The 13,719-nt window shown below is 29.9% G+C and overlaps 3 protein-coding genes across 6 annotated transcripts; 2 read left to right on the plus strand and 1 right to left on the minus strand.

The window, feature by feature from the left end:
- On the plus strand, nt 1–4,123 carry ARPC2B (actin-related protein C2B). Of its 3 annotated transcripts, XM_028081013.2 has the most exons (10): nt 4–191; nt 456–522; nt 997–1,201; nt 1,755–1,921; nt 2,431–2,508; nt 2,595–2,727; nt 2,901–2,992; nt 3,077–3,133; nt 3,367–3,418; nt 3,694–4,123. In XM_028081013.2, exons 1-10 carry the CDS (start codon nt 127–129, stop codon nt 3,876–3,878), a joined length of 1,101 nt encoding a protein of 366 aa, XP_027936814.2. In that variant the 5' UTR covers nt 4–126; the 3' UTR covers nt 3,879–4,123. The 3 variants fall into 3 exon arrangements, with proteins under 3 accessions (XP_027936813.2, XP_027936814.2, XP_085532275.1); XM_028081012.2 differs by having other exon boundaries at nt 1–191; nt 2,901–3,133; XM_085676149.1 differs by having other exon boundaries at nt 61–191; nt 350–522; nt 2,901–3,133.
- Nucleotides 1,519–5,863, minus strand: LOC114191676 (uncharacterized). 2 transcript variants are annotated; one of them, XM_028081014.2, is made up of 2 exons: nt 4,766–5,863; nt 1,519–1,950 (listed from the first exon to the last, which is right to left on the minus strand). In XM_028081014.2, the coding sequence occupies exon 1, from the start codon at nt 5,708–5,710 to the stop codon at nt 4,838–4,840; it is 873 nt and encodes a 290-aa protein (XP_027936815.1). In that variant the 5' UTR covers nt 5,711–5,863; the 3' UTR covers nt 1,519–1,950; nt 4,766–4,837. The 2 variants fall into 2 exon arrangements, with proteins under 2 accessions (XP_027936815.1, XP_085532276.1); XM_085676150.1 differs by having other exon boundaries at nt 4,762–5,863.
- A 5,565-nt stretch (nt 5,864–11,428) lies between these two features.
- On the plus strand, nt 11,429–12,740 carry PGR5 (proton gradient regulation 5). The gene is made up of 2 exons (XM_028079428.2): nt 11,429–11,798; nt 12,483–12,740. The coding sequence occupies exons 1-2, from the start codon at nt 11,523–11,525 to the stop codon at nt 12,585–12,587; spliced, it is 381 nt and encodes a 126-aa protein (XP_027935229.1). The 5' UTR covers nt 11,429–11,522; the 3' UTR covers nt 12,588–12,740.
- Nucleotides 12,741–13,719: the final 979 nt, after the last annotated feature.

The following is a 13,719-nucleotide window of genomic DNA, read 5'->3' on the forward strand; positions in this document are numbered from 1 at the left end:
TGCAACACTGAACTTGCATTTTACTCAAACCTCAAATCCAAAAACGGTTGAGGCTCTCAAATTGTATATCACTTCAACACAAGCCAAGAGTTCACACAATTTCAGAACAGAAGAGAAGAGAATTATATGAGAATGGCATGCATAGACAGAGCATCTCCAGCACTGAACCAAATACTGCTAAAACTTTACTGGTAAGAAGTGCTTATGCATGAAAGTCATTAAGTTTAGAAGCCATAAAATTTTCTAGGCCTTATCTTATGTTGTTCAAGTTTTTCCTAGTATATGCAGAACATGGTTTAGTTTGTGTGTATATGTGTCTGTTTTTGCTCTTTCCTTTTTCTTTGGTAAGGTTTTCTTGAGGGGAAAGTTACACAAGATAATATAGTTGCTTAAGTAAGTGGTAATCCACATTAAGAAAGCAGCAGTACTTTAAGTGCTTGTCAATGGCATGGCAGTGCTGAGAAGCCCTTGGAGATTGATCATCACTTGTATGAATTTGGGTCATTGGAGTACCATATTCAGGTAAAACTTTTATCTTGTTTCAAAACTAAATTTGTATTCTCTACTGAATTTTTTTGCATTGTTCTTTTGTTGTGCTGTTAAAATACATTATTAACCACTAATTTTGAACCAAAATAGTATATTTTTAATACTTAGCAAAGAACAACTAAAAAAACCAATAAAAAAACTGGACTCCTCAAAGCTTGCACAATGTAATCACACTTTTTGTTGCACAATAAGCCAACAATAACCCAGTTCCTTGAGTAGAATCAACAAATAGCATTTTCCTTTATTTCAAACAAAATGTTTGAAGTAAACCAGTGATGTAGTCAACTACCTCTCCTCACACAAAATGTGAAAAGCAACTTGGTACATGACAGCAAATTACATGAAAAGAGTTTGCTTGTGTGCAAATCTTTAAATTTGCTAAGGATCTTAGATTGAAGTTTAAACAAACTTTATAGGTAACATTGATTACTTGTGCTATGTTTGCAGTCTCAAGCCTCTGATCCACAACTAGCCTACTTGTCAATATCAATGCCACCTCTTTGCCATGGAATCCTGCCAAAGGAACTTTCTTCCAAGACCATTGAAATGGTTAAGGGTCTATGTCCTAATGTTGTGGAGATTATAGACCCTGCCAAAGAAGGATATCAGCTTACTCTGAAGCTTAACCTTAATCAGATTCCAAGAAACAAAGGTTTGTTTCCCTTAACCACCGACTTGCAACATGGTTGCCACATTCAACTTATTATAACAACTACAGCAGTGCTTACAAATATTTTATTCGTAATCAGTGTGAGCACTGAAAATAATGGTATTTCATGGTAGAAAAGTAGAAGAATTAATGGCTATCTAGTTTTCCTTCTATTTAAGAATAAAGTTGTGAATTGAAAGTTAATGTTCCTCACAATTTTTCACGAAAGACTAAAGAGGGGGAGAAAGGAAACTTCACAAAATATCATATACCAGCATATGCTATGCAAACTAGATACACAACTATTGTGACATTATGAATACTCAAGCAAAATATATTTATTAAATTCGAAAAAAAGAATTATAGTAGTCCAAGGAAATGTAATGAAAAAAATAAGTATAAAGATGTTATCAACATTTAAATTGCTCAGAAAATAAAATATCTGCATAAAAAAGAAACACAAATAAACATTTTTTAGGCAGCTTTTCAGTAAATGGACTCGGATAATCTAACTTCACATTTCAACCTGTGTGATGATGCCAAATTCTTGTTCCAGACTATGATAAGATCATTAGGGAAATATCATCAGTACATTCAGTAATTCTGAGTTCACAGCTGAAAGAAATATTATGGAACGTGAATTCTGATGATGCACTTCAGGGGATGTACAAACCCATCAAACTAGTCTACCATCCAAGAGAACCTTTCTTTCTCATAAGACAGGTAATTCTTCCATAACTTAATTTTTTAACCTGTCATGTCAAATGCAACAAAGAAAAACAAGAAAACAAAGTGTAAAAAGACCTTCCAAATAAAATGAACAAGATTACCATAATATATAAAAGATGTGAGGTGTTTCATGAGCACCATATCATGTACTTAGGAAGTTAAGAACCTGAATCAAAGGATTGTCAGAACCATGGATACAATAAACTGGGTGAGGTATGTCAACAATTCAAGAAGCTAAGAATAATCTAAAATAATATCATTACTAGTTCATTCTCACCAATTTACCGTTCAAATATCAATAATATAATAACACATGAAAACCTCTCTTCCTCCATATTTTTGTCAGCTTATAACAACTACCTTCCAATTAGTTGTTCTTCAGAAGAAACAGAAATTCAACAACCAAGTACCCAAAGACAACTCATTACCAACTTCATGGTCTGAAAAGATATTTGCATGCTAAAGATTTTCCAAATTCATAACCTGACACTTGCTACATGCAGCCACAAAGAATCATAGCAGTATTCCCAATTCGTTTCAAGGAAAAGTCAGATGTGACTATTGCCACAACTTTCTTTCAGGTTTGTAGCTGATAAAGTGAAACCAAGTAATTTATTTTCATCAACTCAATGTGCTCCGAACGCATTTATTTACTATTCAATCACAGGAGCTTGTGGATGTGGGAAGTTCAGATAAATGGGCCAAGGTACCACCCTGCAACTGGTCAGCCATTCCTCCACCAGAGTTAAGAGGAGAAGCTTTTGAAGATTTGAGTACCAATGGAGGGTTTTTCACTTTTGGTATAATGTCATCATCCAGTAATTATGACATGAGCTACTTTCTTACAAACCACAAACTGATAACACAGTTTTGAAAATTAAACTCTAAATTCAAACAAGATATCAATAGAAGAATCGTTGAGTAAGTTGAATCCAAGGTATCTGACACTGACAACCTTTTTCATGTTTAATAGATATCTCTTCTCGCCATGTTGAAGGCAATAGGCTAGACAAAACTGTCTGGAGTCTATTAAATTTTAGTACCTATGTTAGATATCATGTAAAGGTAACATCAATATTATTCTTTCTTCTTAAAGTCTGCTTAGTAAATCCCTTGATATTCCAAGTTTTGAAGATCTTTGTACTGCAGAGCACCAAAGGTTTTATTCAAAGAAGGATGAGGAAGCGTTTGGAAAGCTTGGTTGAGGTACAGAAACACTAAATTTCAAGCACTAAGTTCATTGTCTGAACAAAGATATTTGCAGCATTAAGACTCAAGGCATATAATGAGACCTAAATGGGACACATTTTATGCTTAAAGTACCTACCTAAAGGCATTTCCTATTCCAGAAACTATATTATTTGCATAAAGAAATACACACTCGCCATAAATAACTGAATCTAGTTACAGAAATGTTGATAGTTTTGTCTTTCATGCAGGTACTGCACCAAACAAACTCAGAAGAAAATGAACAAACCAAACAACATCAAGGTCTACCTTCTGATAACACATTTCAATATTGACAATATAATCCACAAATTAAGGAGACAAATTAAACTATAAACTTGTTTTAGAATTAAAAGTATTGTTTTGGCTATACTGGTGATTTTTTTTGTTTATGCCAGACAACGTGCTAGTGTTATAACATACACATATTCAATTCATAGATATGAATGAAAACAATATAAAGTAAAAACATTAAGAAAGTTGAATGACAGCATTCCAGCAACCCAATTGTTCAATCACAATTGATTTTCAATGTGCAGTATATAGGTACACAAAGAAACTAGTGAGATCAACAAAATATGTCATCCTGAAACAAAGATGGGGAACCTTTGGAAGAAAAATAAAGAGGATGGGATTCCGGCTTAAAATTAATGGATTTACACGGTTTCGTCAACGATGGTTGAGGTTCCCAAAATTTTCAACAGGATATACAAAAATAGAGTAGAATTCAGTGCCAATATCAGTTTATGTAATATATGGAGTTCATAAAGATGGTCCAAGAAAATGAATACTTCACTGCCTATTTTTATCATGCCTAGCTATAAAATTTATATGGATTTCAACTACTTTATTGAAATAAAAAAGGAGCATATTCATTGGTCTAGACATCTACCAAATTTGTAATGTTGCAAGTGTAATGTCTATGTATAGAAATCACAATGAAGTTTTATACCGAAATTTTTTACATAATATGAGTATAATCCCTTCAAGAGGGGTTCCATTCCATCTAATGTTTGCTTCATTTAAGTATTCAAATAGATAAGTGTAAGATTGAAAAGTGAATTGCAACAACAAGTCTGTTATCTCAATTTAATTACTTCAGTGTTGTTAAGTAACTGTTATAGGTCTGTTATTGTCTGATGTAATACAATTATTAATTATAACTACAAGAACACAAGAAAACAGGTCATTGACATAAGTTTTCACCTAGACTCGTTGACAATAAGCTGTCATGTGGTAAAAAAAAATGTTTCTAAACAATTGAACACGATTATCACTGCACGTTTAAAACAAATCTACCTCCACATAATAAACTAATAACTGCAATGCAATGCAATGACGTATCAAACTATTAATATGGTTCCCAATTGCATAATTTTAGTTTTGCATGTGGAAAGAAGGATTTAAAAATTAAATGTATTCTCTTCAACAGCAGAGAAAACCAATACAAATGAATGAGACCTTAACTTTAATCCAAATGTCATTACTTTCATAGACTGTAACTGTAATCTGTAAACATTTATAGTTCAAAATACCAAGACAAGAAACGTTGCTACAAAGTCAGCTCAACACAAAAAACAAAATCAAAGGTAGGCATCACAACCTACCTACCTGGCAGGTGAAAAACCAATGATTCACAATGCAAACATCCCTTTCTGTTATTCTACCAAAGCCATTAACATTTCACTCCATCTCCACATCCGGAAGAGCCCACGGCCGAAAGCTTGATGATTCACTCTCAGACAGCAAAGGACCCTTTGCCTCACCACTTTTCAAACTCCTCTTACCTGCCAGCACCCCAAATGCCCCAAAAGCCAAAACCACCACCCCAGTAGCATGCACAGTGAACAGAAAATTCATCAAAGTCACACCCCTCAAACTATCCTCATCAAGATCACAATGCACATCAACAAGCTGCAATTGGGACTCTAAAAAATTGATCTTTCTACACCCCTTCAGCCCAAACAAATCAGTGTACAAAGAGAACCCCAGCTGCAACAACCAAGTGCCCTTAAACACCAACCCACAAGACAACAAAAACTCGGCAAAAAAAGCCGAAGGCTTAACCGCTAAGTAAACACAAGCACCAGCACACACCAGTGTCAACCCTCCCAAATATCCATACACAGAACCTGCAAGACCCGATACCCCTTTTCCCATCACAGAATACTCCATCAAGAAAACAACCCCACCGGACAAAAAAACAAAACCTTCATCGACCAACGACGTTCCTCCCACGCGTTCACGGAATATGATCAAAATGGTCAAGAGCCAGAAGGCCAATACGGCCAGGGATTGTTGAAAGAAGGAGAATTTGTAAGCGGGGTGACCAGAAAACGAGAAGAAGAGGAAAAACTCGGTGAAAGAGAAGACGGGGAGGGCGATGAGCACAGCGTAGAGATCAAGGGTCTTCCACTTTGGGTCAGAGAAGTACCAAAGCTTGGAGCGGAAGTGAGAGGGGTTTTGAAGGTAAAGGGAAGTTGAAGAGACTAAGCGCCGAATCCCAACATGGAAGAAGATGATGAAACCGGACAGATGGGTCGCCAACGATGCCATCTGCACTGTAGTTATGTCTGTTAAGGTTGTTCTTTCCTTCTCTTACGGTTTTCACTCGATCAAAACATACACAAAAATATTGCAAATTCACATTAAACAAATCAAGATTTGGTACTTCTGTGAGACTCTTTCCGATCCAAATTACATATTCTCCATTTTTTTTCTAATTCATTTGATATTTTTATGTGTTATTCAGATGGACTAAGTATCATTCTATTTTCAGCTCATTGCACTTGACTTTAGAATAATTTTTTTATGCAAATAGTAGTTGTTATTGGGATTAGTTATTAATTTTTATTCTTTAAAATATATTTTTCCCACTAACTTAGGTTTTCTACGTGTCATTGAATTTATATTTATCACACTTTTCTCTTTATTAGGGTCATTCATTCCTAATATATTATGCCTTTGAGAAACAAGTATCTAAGATGTAGAAGATATAGAAAAATTATCCAGTTCAATGAAAATGAAAAAATTTTGACAATCGTTATTAGGAATAATTACTGCGTTTCTAATGAATTATTTGTCTATTTTGAGATGTTTGAACTCCGTCACGGTTTTATCTTTAAAAGACAGGTGGAGAGATAAATATATTTAAATTATATTTCATCTCAACTTTCAAGTGATGTGAGATTTATTAGGTGTATCGAAACATTTTTCATTATCTTAGATTTCAAAATAGATATTCAATTAATTGAATATGATATAATATAAACTTATACAAAATATATATATATATATATATATATATATATATATATATATATATATAAAGTGTTATACTTAAAGTGTTAAAAGAATATTGAGCGATATATTTTTAGAATAGCAAAAATCATCTTAACTCCTTTTTTATTTAAATCTCAAGTCATTTTATTTGTTTAAGTGATAAAATGTTAGGGTCACTGGTATATAATATATTTTTGAAATTTAAAATTCTTAACATAATTTTATAACTAAAAAACATATTAAAGGGTTAAAAAAGAAAATTATTGGAATACATAAATAAAACTCATAATTAAGGATTAAATGTTTACTTAGTGGACTTTTATTTTAAGTGCAAACGAGAAGGGAAAAAAGGATTTCGCAATTAATACATTTATGCCATGAATTGGTAGATTAGGAAAAGGTTTCTAGTTCATGAACTCACCTAATTCATTTAAAAGACTAAGAAAACATGTTATTATACAAATAATTTACTATTTTTTGCATCTCAATTGAATATAACTTGGATCAACCTTTGCTTATTTAAAAAGTAATTTGTTTTAGAATTTTGTTGGATTTCTATTTTATACAATCGGCAAATGCCTAAAAATATTTCGAAAATTGAAAAAAATAGTAAAATATGCCTATTTTTCTAAAATATCATATTATATTACGTGTAATCACTCTAAAATAAATTCGTACCATCGATTAAGAATTAATTTAATATATTTTTTATTTAAATATATTCAATAATTTTATTTTATTTGGTGGTGAATATTAAAGACACTTTAAATATATATTTCTCTCTTAATTTTCCTAAGACATTTTAAAGATAGGAATGTTATAAAATTAAAGTTTCAAAAGAATACATTAGTTATAAATTTTAGGTTTGATTAGTCCAATGGTACCCACCTTTGTTCGGATATGTTAGTTTGGTGTCCATTTTATAAAATATGTCAATTATGTCCAAACTTTTGAAAAAAAATGCTTTGAGTAGGTATTTAAAAAAAACATTAATGATGTAAGGGACGTGTCATGTGCCAATATTTGTTTTTTTTTAATTATTTTTAAATTGTCATGTGTTAAGTCTATAGTGTGACACATGACATTTTATTTCAATTTAGTCCCCACAAATTGTCACATTTGTTCAAATATGTCAGTTTGGTACTCGTTTTTAAAAACGTGTCAATTCTTTCAAAACTTTTGAAAAAATGCTTCAATTTAGATCATTTAAAAAAAATAAGCATTAACGATGTAAACGACGTGCCATGTGTCAATTTATGTTTTTTTAAATTTGTTTTTTAAATTGTCATGTGTTAGGTCTCTGGTGTGACACATGACATTTCATTTCAATTTAGTCCACGCATCTCTTTGTTTCAATTTAGTCTTCACATATGTTATTCTGTTTTAATTTAATTCCCACGTTTATCTTTTTGATTCAACTTAATCCCAATTTTTTTTCTCAAAATAGAGAAATATTGTATCTCTCTTAAATTTGATACGAAATTTATTATTTATATAAATTTTATATTGATATTTGTTATTAAAAATGACTTATAAAATTAAGTACTATTATCAATTAAATATGTTTTTTGTCGCTTAATTTTTAGTGAAAATTGAAATAAGTCCTTATTCGAAACACTAGTTCAATTTAGTCCCTCAACTTTAAAATAATATAAATTTAGTCTTTTTAACCATAACCAAATTTTGTTAAATTTATTTAACATTTCAAATACGTTTCAATTAGGGACTAAAAGTAATTAATAACAACACATAGGTTAATAATTAATAAAAAATATAATATGTTATATCGACATTTTCAATGAAAAATATGAGTATAACATGTATATAAATAATAAATTTGATCTCAATTTTAAGAGACATATAATATTATTTCATTTTGAAAAAAATAATAATTAGGATTAAATTGAATCAGAAAGACCTATGTGGGGAATAAATTAAAACAAAGAGACATATGTGGAAACTACATTAAAACAAAAAGACAAGTGGATAAATTGAAATTGAGACAATGACACTTGATAATGATATTGACACGTGGCAATACCTTGTCACGTGACACTGTCAGTGCCACGTGTCACACACTAATGACTTGACACTTGACATTTAATTTTTTTTCTTTTCAAGCAATAAAAATAAAACTATAGATTCACTCGTGGCACGTTGTTAATGATTTTTTTAAAAATGACCTAAATGAAACATATTTTCAAAAAAAAGGTACGTAATTGACACGTTTTAAAAAACGGGTATCAAATTGACACATCCGAATAACGAAAGTAAGTACCATTCGATTAATTAAGCCTAAATTATAATAATATTATTTCAATAAAAACAATTTTTACAATAATTATCAAAATAAAATAATGATTTTGTCAAAGTAATGCTCAAATTTAGTAGGTGTATAATTACTACCAGCTTTTTTTACTTTAATTAAAAATTGTTTATTAGAAATCTAAACATATTATCATGATTATATATATATATATATATATATATATATATATATATATATATATATATATATGGGTTATAGATATTGAGATATTATGGTTCTATATATATGACATAAATCTTATATGCATAAGATATTTGACACCACTTTTATCTCAAAATTTTAAAGAAATAAGAGTATGAGAGTATAAATCTTATTTTATATAGTGTTTAACTATGTAAAATAAAATCTAAAGAGAGGGTAAAAAAAACTATAAAAATGATGATTTTAATAAAATAACGTCTTAGCTTTACTCTTTTCTACTATTTTATAGTTTTTCAAAATAATTAAATAATATGTGACATAAAATTGAGTTTATATTGTGATAATTCGTAATCTATTTTGTTTTGATATTTGACCCTTAAACTAAAAATATTTGACATAAATAAATTGTTGTAATTTTGGACGGCGAAGACTAAAAGAAAGAAAACGTGTAAAAGAATTGAATCCTTGTGGCATGTCCACATGGCCTCAAAATTCTTGAGGTTGTAAACGATTCCATCTTTCATAGCTTCAATTTTGCCACCTAACTAGGATCGGTATGCCATCACACTCACAATCTCTGACTAATCTATTTTTCTTTCATTTATTTTGTATCTGGTCAGTAAAAAATAAATTCAAATAATTTACAACATAATTCTATTTATTTAATTTTACATTTTGTTGGCAATGCAGATATGGATAACACTTACTCATTACTTATTTTATTTAAATCCATATCAAATTACATGCACATTTTTTTTTATATTTGTGGATATATACATTTAAATATATTTTTAATCAGATAAAATTATTTAAATCATCCCCTAAAAATCATAAACTCAAAGAAAAATTTAATTTGAAAATATGAATTAAATAAAAGTATATTAATAAAATGATAATGAAAATAAATAAATTTATTTATTAAATTAAATTCAAACAAATTTTAATAAAATATGCATTTTTTAAAATATTAATCTATTTCTAAAAATTTAAATTCATACATTTAAAACATATATAAATAAATATGTATAGTCAAAATTTTAATCACTCCTTAACAACTAACGTTTCTTCCCTGTTAATTTTATTGTTTTTAAACTTTATAAAAAAATGTCAAAAAAAAAGCCATTGCTATTATTATTCATACAACAAGCATGTTTTTAAAATACATGTGTTTATTATTAATATCACATATTTAATAAAAACTATGCAAATCTCCTACAGAATAGAACACGCGTAAGGTTAAATTATTACAATAAATTATTATAATATATAAGTAGCACTTTGTGAAATTGAATTACATATAATCTCATCTACTAAAATGATATAAGAATCATTTAAAACATATTAATTTAATTTTGTCAAGGGTTAAATATATTTTTGTCTCAGTAAATTTTGGAATTAGTCTATTTCAAAACTTAGAATCAAGTTAGTTTTTTATATTTTGAAATACTTAGATTTAGTCATTTTAATCAGATTTTTTAGTTTTATTTGATGTTTCGTACACATTTCGAGATTGTATCTGAGTTATTTATATTGTTTGACACATTTTTTCTTTAATCTTAAGTCAAATACTATTATGAAACACACTTGAAATATCAAATAAACTTAACAAAATTTGATTAAAATGACTAAATCAACGTATTTCGATAGATGAATAACTAAATTGGTTCAAAATTTCGGAATGGACTAATTCTAAAATTCATTGAAAGTTAATGAACCAAAAATATATTTAAGCCTTGTATGAAATCATGAGATTAATGAGATTCCTAAAAAACCATTTATAAACATTTAATCTTCATAATTCGATACATTTATTTAAAATAATATATATATATATATATATATATATATATATATATATTCTCGATATATCTTAATAAAAATAATATCAAATTATAATATATAAATTAAGTAGAGTGACGTATTACTAGTCATCAATTCATTATATATATATATACTGTCAAAAATGCATAATTTGGCCGGCATTACAATTAGACTATGGTTGCATGCTGAATTTATGAACAAAATGCAATTTTGGTAGGTTTGGTCAATTTTTTGAAGTTCTAGATTCTCTACACTTTTTTATCTGTTCACACCTGTCCCAAACCATAATGTTGTGTCTTCCAAGTAAATTCTTACCATAAAATATTCATCAATTTCTTAATGAGATGAACTCATTTCACCAGTAATCTCTTTTTTCTTTTCAAGAAAAAAAAAAAAAAAAACATCATGCGGGTTAGAGGGATGACCCTAGAAAATACGTGTAATCCAGTAGAATTTGAGATTTAGATCTTGTTGTCCACGTAGCTAGGTACCATGAAGTCGAGTCATATATTTGAGTTGTCGAATTTCATCATAATTAAGCACAGAAAACTAAAAATCAAAGCCACCAATATGTGTGGCTCGAAATGCTTCTATGTTGTGAATCACACTATAGTCCAATTTTCAAACCACTGGCTCTCCAATTTACACACAAATATCCCTTCCTTCACAGGCACAATATAAGCCATTAGAACCATCCATCTCAAGCTCCAACAAGAGGCTCAAAACTAAGCACAAGACCTCTCTACCTTTATTATATTCACACAACAAAACCCACAAAGAGAGCATAACCAAAAAATGGCTACTTCACTTTCTGCAACTGGGTGTGTTGGTTCTTCCTTCTATGGAAGTTGGGGCACTTCAATTGTTGGTGAGGACTACACCGTGTTGGCCAAGTCAGTGCCATCACAGGTTCGCTTGGGGAGGAGAAAACCAGTGAGATTGCAGCCAATGATGAAGAATGTCAATGAAGGGAAGGGTATCTTTGCACCTCTTGTTGTCATCACTCGAAACATTGTTGGCAAGAAGCGTTTCAACCAGCTTAGAGGCAAAGCAATTGCCCTACACTCCCAGGTGAAATTCAGTGTTCTTGTCAAGAGTTGGTGTGTTTTATGATCACCCTTTTGCTTAATTTGAGGATTCTGTTTGTGGGGTGGGGGAAATTTTTGAACTTGGGATCATGTTTCATGTTGTGTCATGAGTTCTTGTGAATCGGGCTTGGTATGCTTTTTGTGTGGTTTGTGCGGTTTGTTTTTGTTTCCAAGCATTGGATTGAAGGATTTGAAACCTGTTGAAACAGAAGTACAAGTAGAATCTGCAAAAGGGTGATCTGTTTGAAACAAAAAACTTAGATGCAGAATACCATTATACCATTATTTTGTTGTTTTCAATCGTAATTCAGAGTTTTATTCTGATGATCAAATGTTACCTCTTTTTATCTAAATAAAACTTCAAATCTGATTGGAAAACAGTATCAGCACCTACAGAACTACATCTCAATTTTGTTGGTTTGACGTGTAAAAGGGTTGAAAATAAAAGATCGGTGAAGAATGAATTTGGATCCATCACTCACTCACACACACACACACACATACCTTAACTGTACCTTTTGTGTTTGTTAAAACACCTGTTAGAAGAAAGAACAATACAGGTAAGATTGATGTAAAAATGAAACATGTGTCTGTCTAGTAACATTGATGTGAGCATGAAACGTGTTCTTTCATTCTTGTGCTGAAGTTTTACACTTTGAAATGTTAGGTAATCACGGAATTTTGCAAATCAATAGGAGCAGATGGAAAACAGAGACAAGGGTTGATCAGGTTGGCCAAGAAGAATGGAGAATGGCTTGGATTTCTTGCATGATAGATTAGCAAAAATGTTGCTCATATTTTGTAATTACCATGTGAGAAAGAATCAAGTTTGAACTTGGTGGTTTTCAATTGACAGAAGAATGTAAACTAGGATCAAATCTCTCTCTAGTTGTGACTTTTTATTCTCAAGTATATTGTTCTCTTATTTTGTCCTCTAGATACATCAAGTATTATAAAACCAGAGGTGATCTACATATCAACGTTGATACAATGAACAAAGCAATGCTATTATTATACAGCATATTTTTTCACAAAAATTTCTGCCGCTTTTTTAGTGAACCATTTGAGTAAAAAGTTTAATCAATTTCAACTTTGATTATCCTAAATGCTCATATCATTTTTCCAAACTATGTGCTTAGATGCTGCTGGATATGTTGCAGATCAGATTCTACTGCACCTTCTCTTTCCAACTATTATATACTTTGATTATGAACAAATGTGTTGCTTTTTAAACCAGATTCAGATGTTAATGATGTTCTGTTTTCTTTATGTCTGAAAACACAACCATGTTTTGACACTGGCTTATAAGAGTAATGTAAAAACTAAGATTTTTTTTTTTATCAAAATGGTTATTTAAACAAAGTGCTAAACTAGAAAATCTGAGTTAAAATCACTTAGGACTATTAAAAAGGAGTTTTAAAATTAGGTGTGGTTTTAGTAGAGTAAGCATTCATTTTATAGCAGCCGTCTTCACTTTATTTTCTTGAATTGAAGATACTAAAAAAATTCTAACACTATAATTTAAAACTATTAAAAGTATTAAACTATACACTAAAAATGTTTTTAACAAATATCTGTAGTTTTAAAGAATATTATTAACCATACCTTCAATTACGGTTTAATCCTTACAGTTTAACACATGCATTTTTAGTTTCTATAAAATTTTAATTATAAATTTGATCTTTTAGTTTGTGTGTTAAATTACTCAATTTTTATTAATATTAATATACCATTTAATTACTACCAAGAAATGTTATACGTATCTAAGTGATAATAATGTGTTATTAATTTAATCGAGATATTAATGAATTTGACAATTAATATTAGTACATGTTATTATAATAAACACATATTAACATTTTTATGTTAAATATTAGATGTATATTTATGGTGAACTAAACTTG

The sequence above is a fragment of the Vigna unguiculata genome, chromosome 7 (assembly GCF_037176805.1).
Source record: "Vigna unguiculata cultivar grain cowpea cultivar isolate G323 ecotype 2 chromosome 7, ASM3717680v1, whole genome shotgun sequence".
Lineage (NCBI taxonomy): Eukaryota > Viridiplantae > Streptophyta > Magnoliopsida > Fabales > Fabaceae > Vigna > Vigna unguiculata.

Coding starts and splice junctions, on each gene's coding strand:
- ARPC2B (XM_028081012.2), top strand. CDS start 127: ATGAGAATGGCATGCATAGACAGAGCATCTCCAGCACTGAACCAAATA. Junction 523..996: donor CATTGGAGTACCATATTCAG/GTAAAACTTTTA, acceptor CTATGTTTGCAG/TCTCAAGCCTCTGATCCACA. Junction 3,419..3,693: donor ACAAACCAAACAACATCAAG/GTCTACCTTCTG, acceptor TTCAATGTGCAG/TATATAGGTACACAAAGAAA.
- LOC114191676 (XM_028081014.2), bottom strand. CDS start 5,710: ATGGCATCGTTGGCGACCCATCTGTCCGGTTTCATCATCTTCTTCCAT.
- PGR5 (XM_028079428.2), top strand. CDS start 11,523: ATGGCTACTTCACTTTCTGCAACTGGGTGTGTTGGTTCTTCCTTCTAT. Junction 11,799..12,482: donor CAATTGCCCTACACTCCCAG/GTGAAATTCAGT, acceptor TTGAAATGTTAG/GTAATCACGGAATTTTGCAA.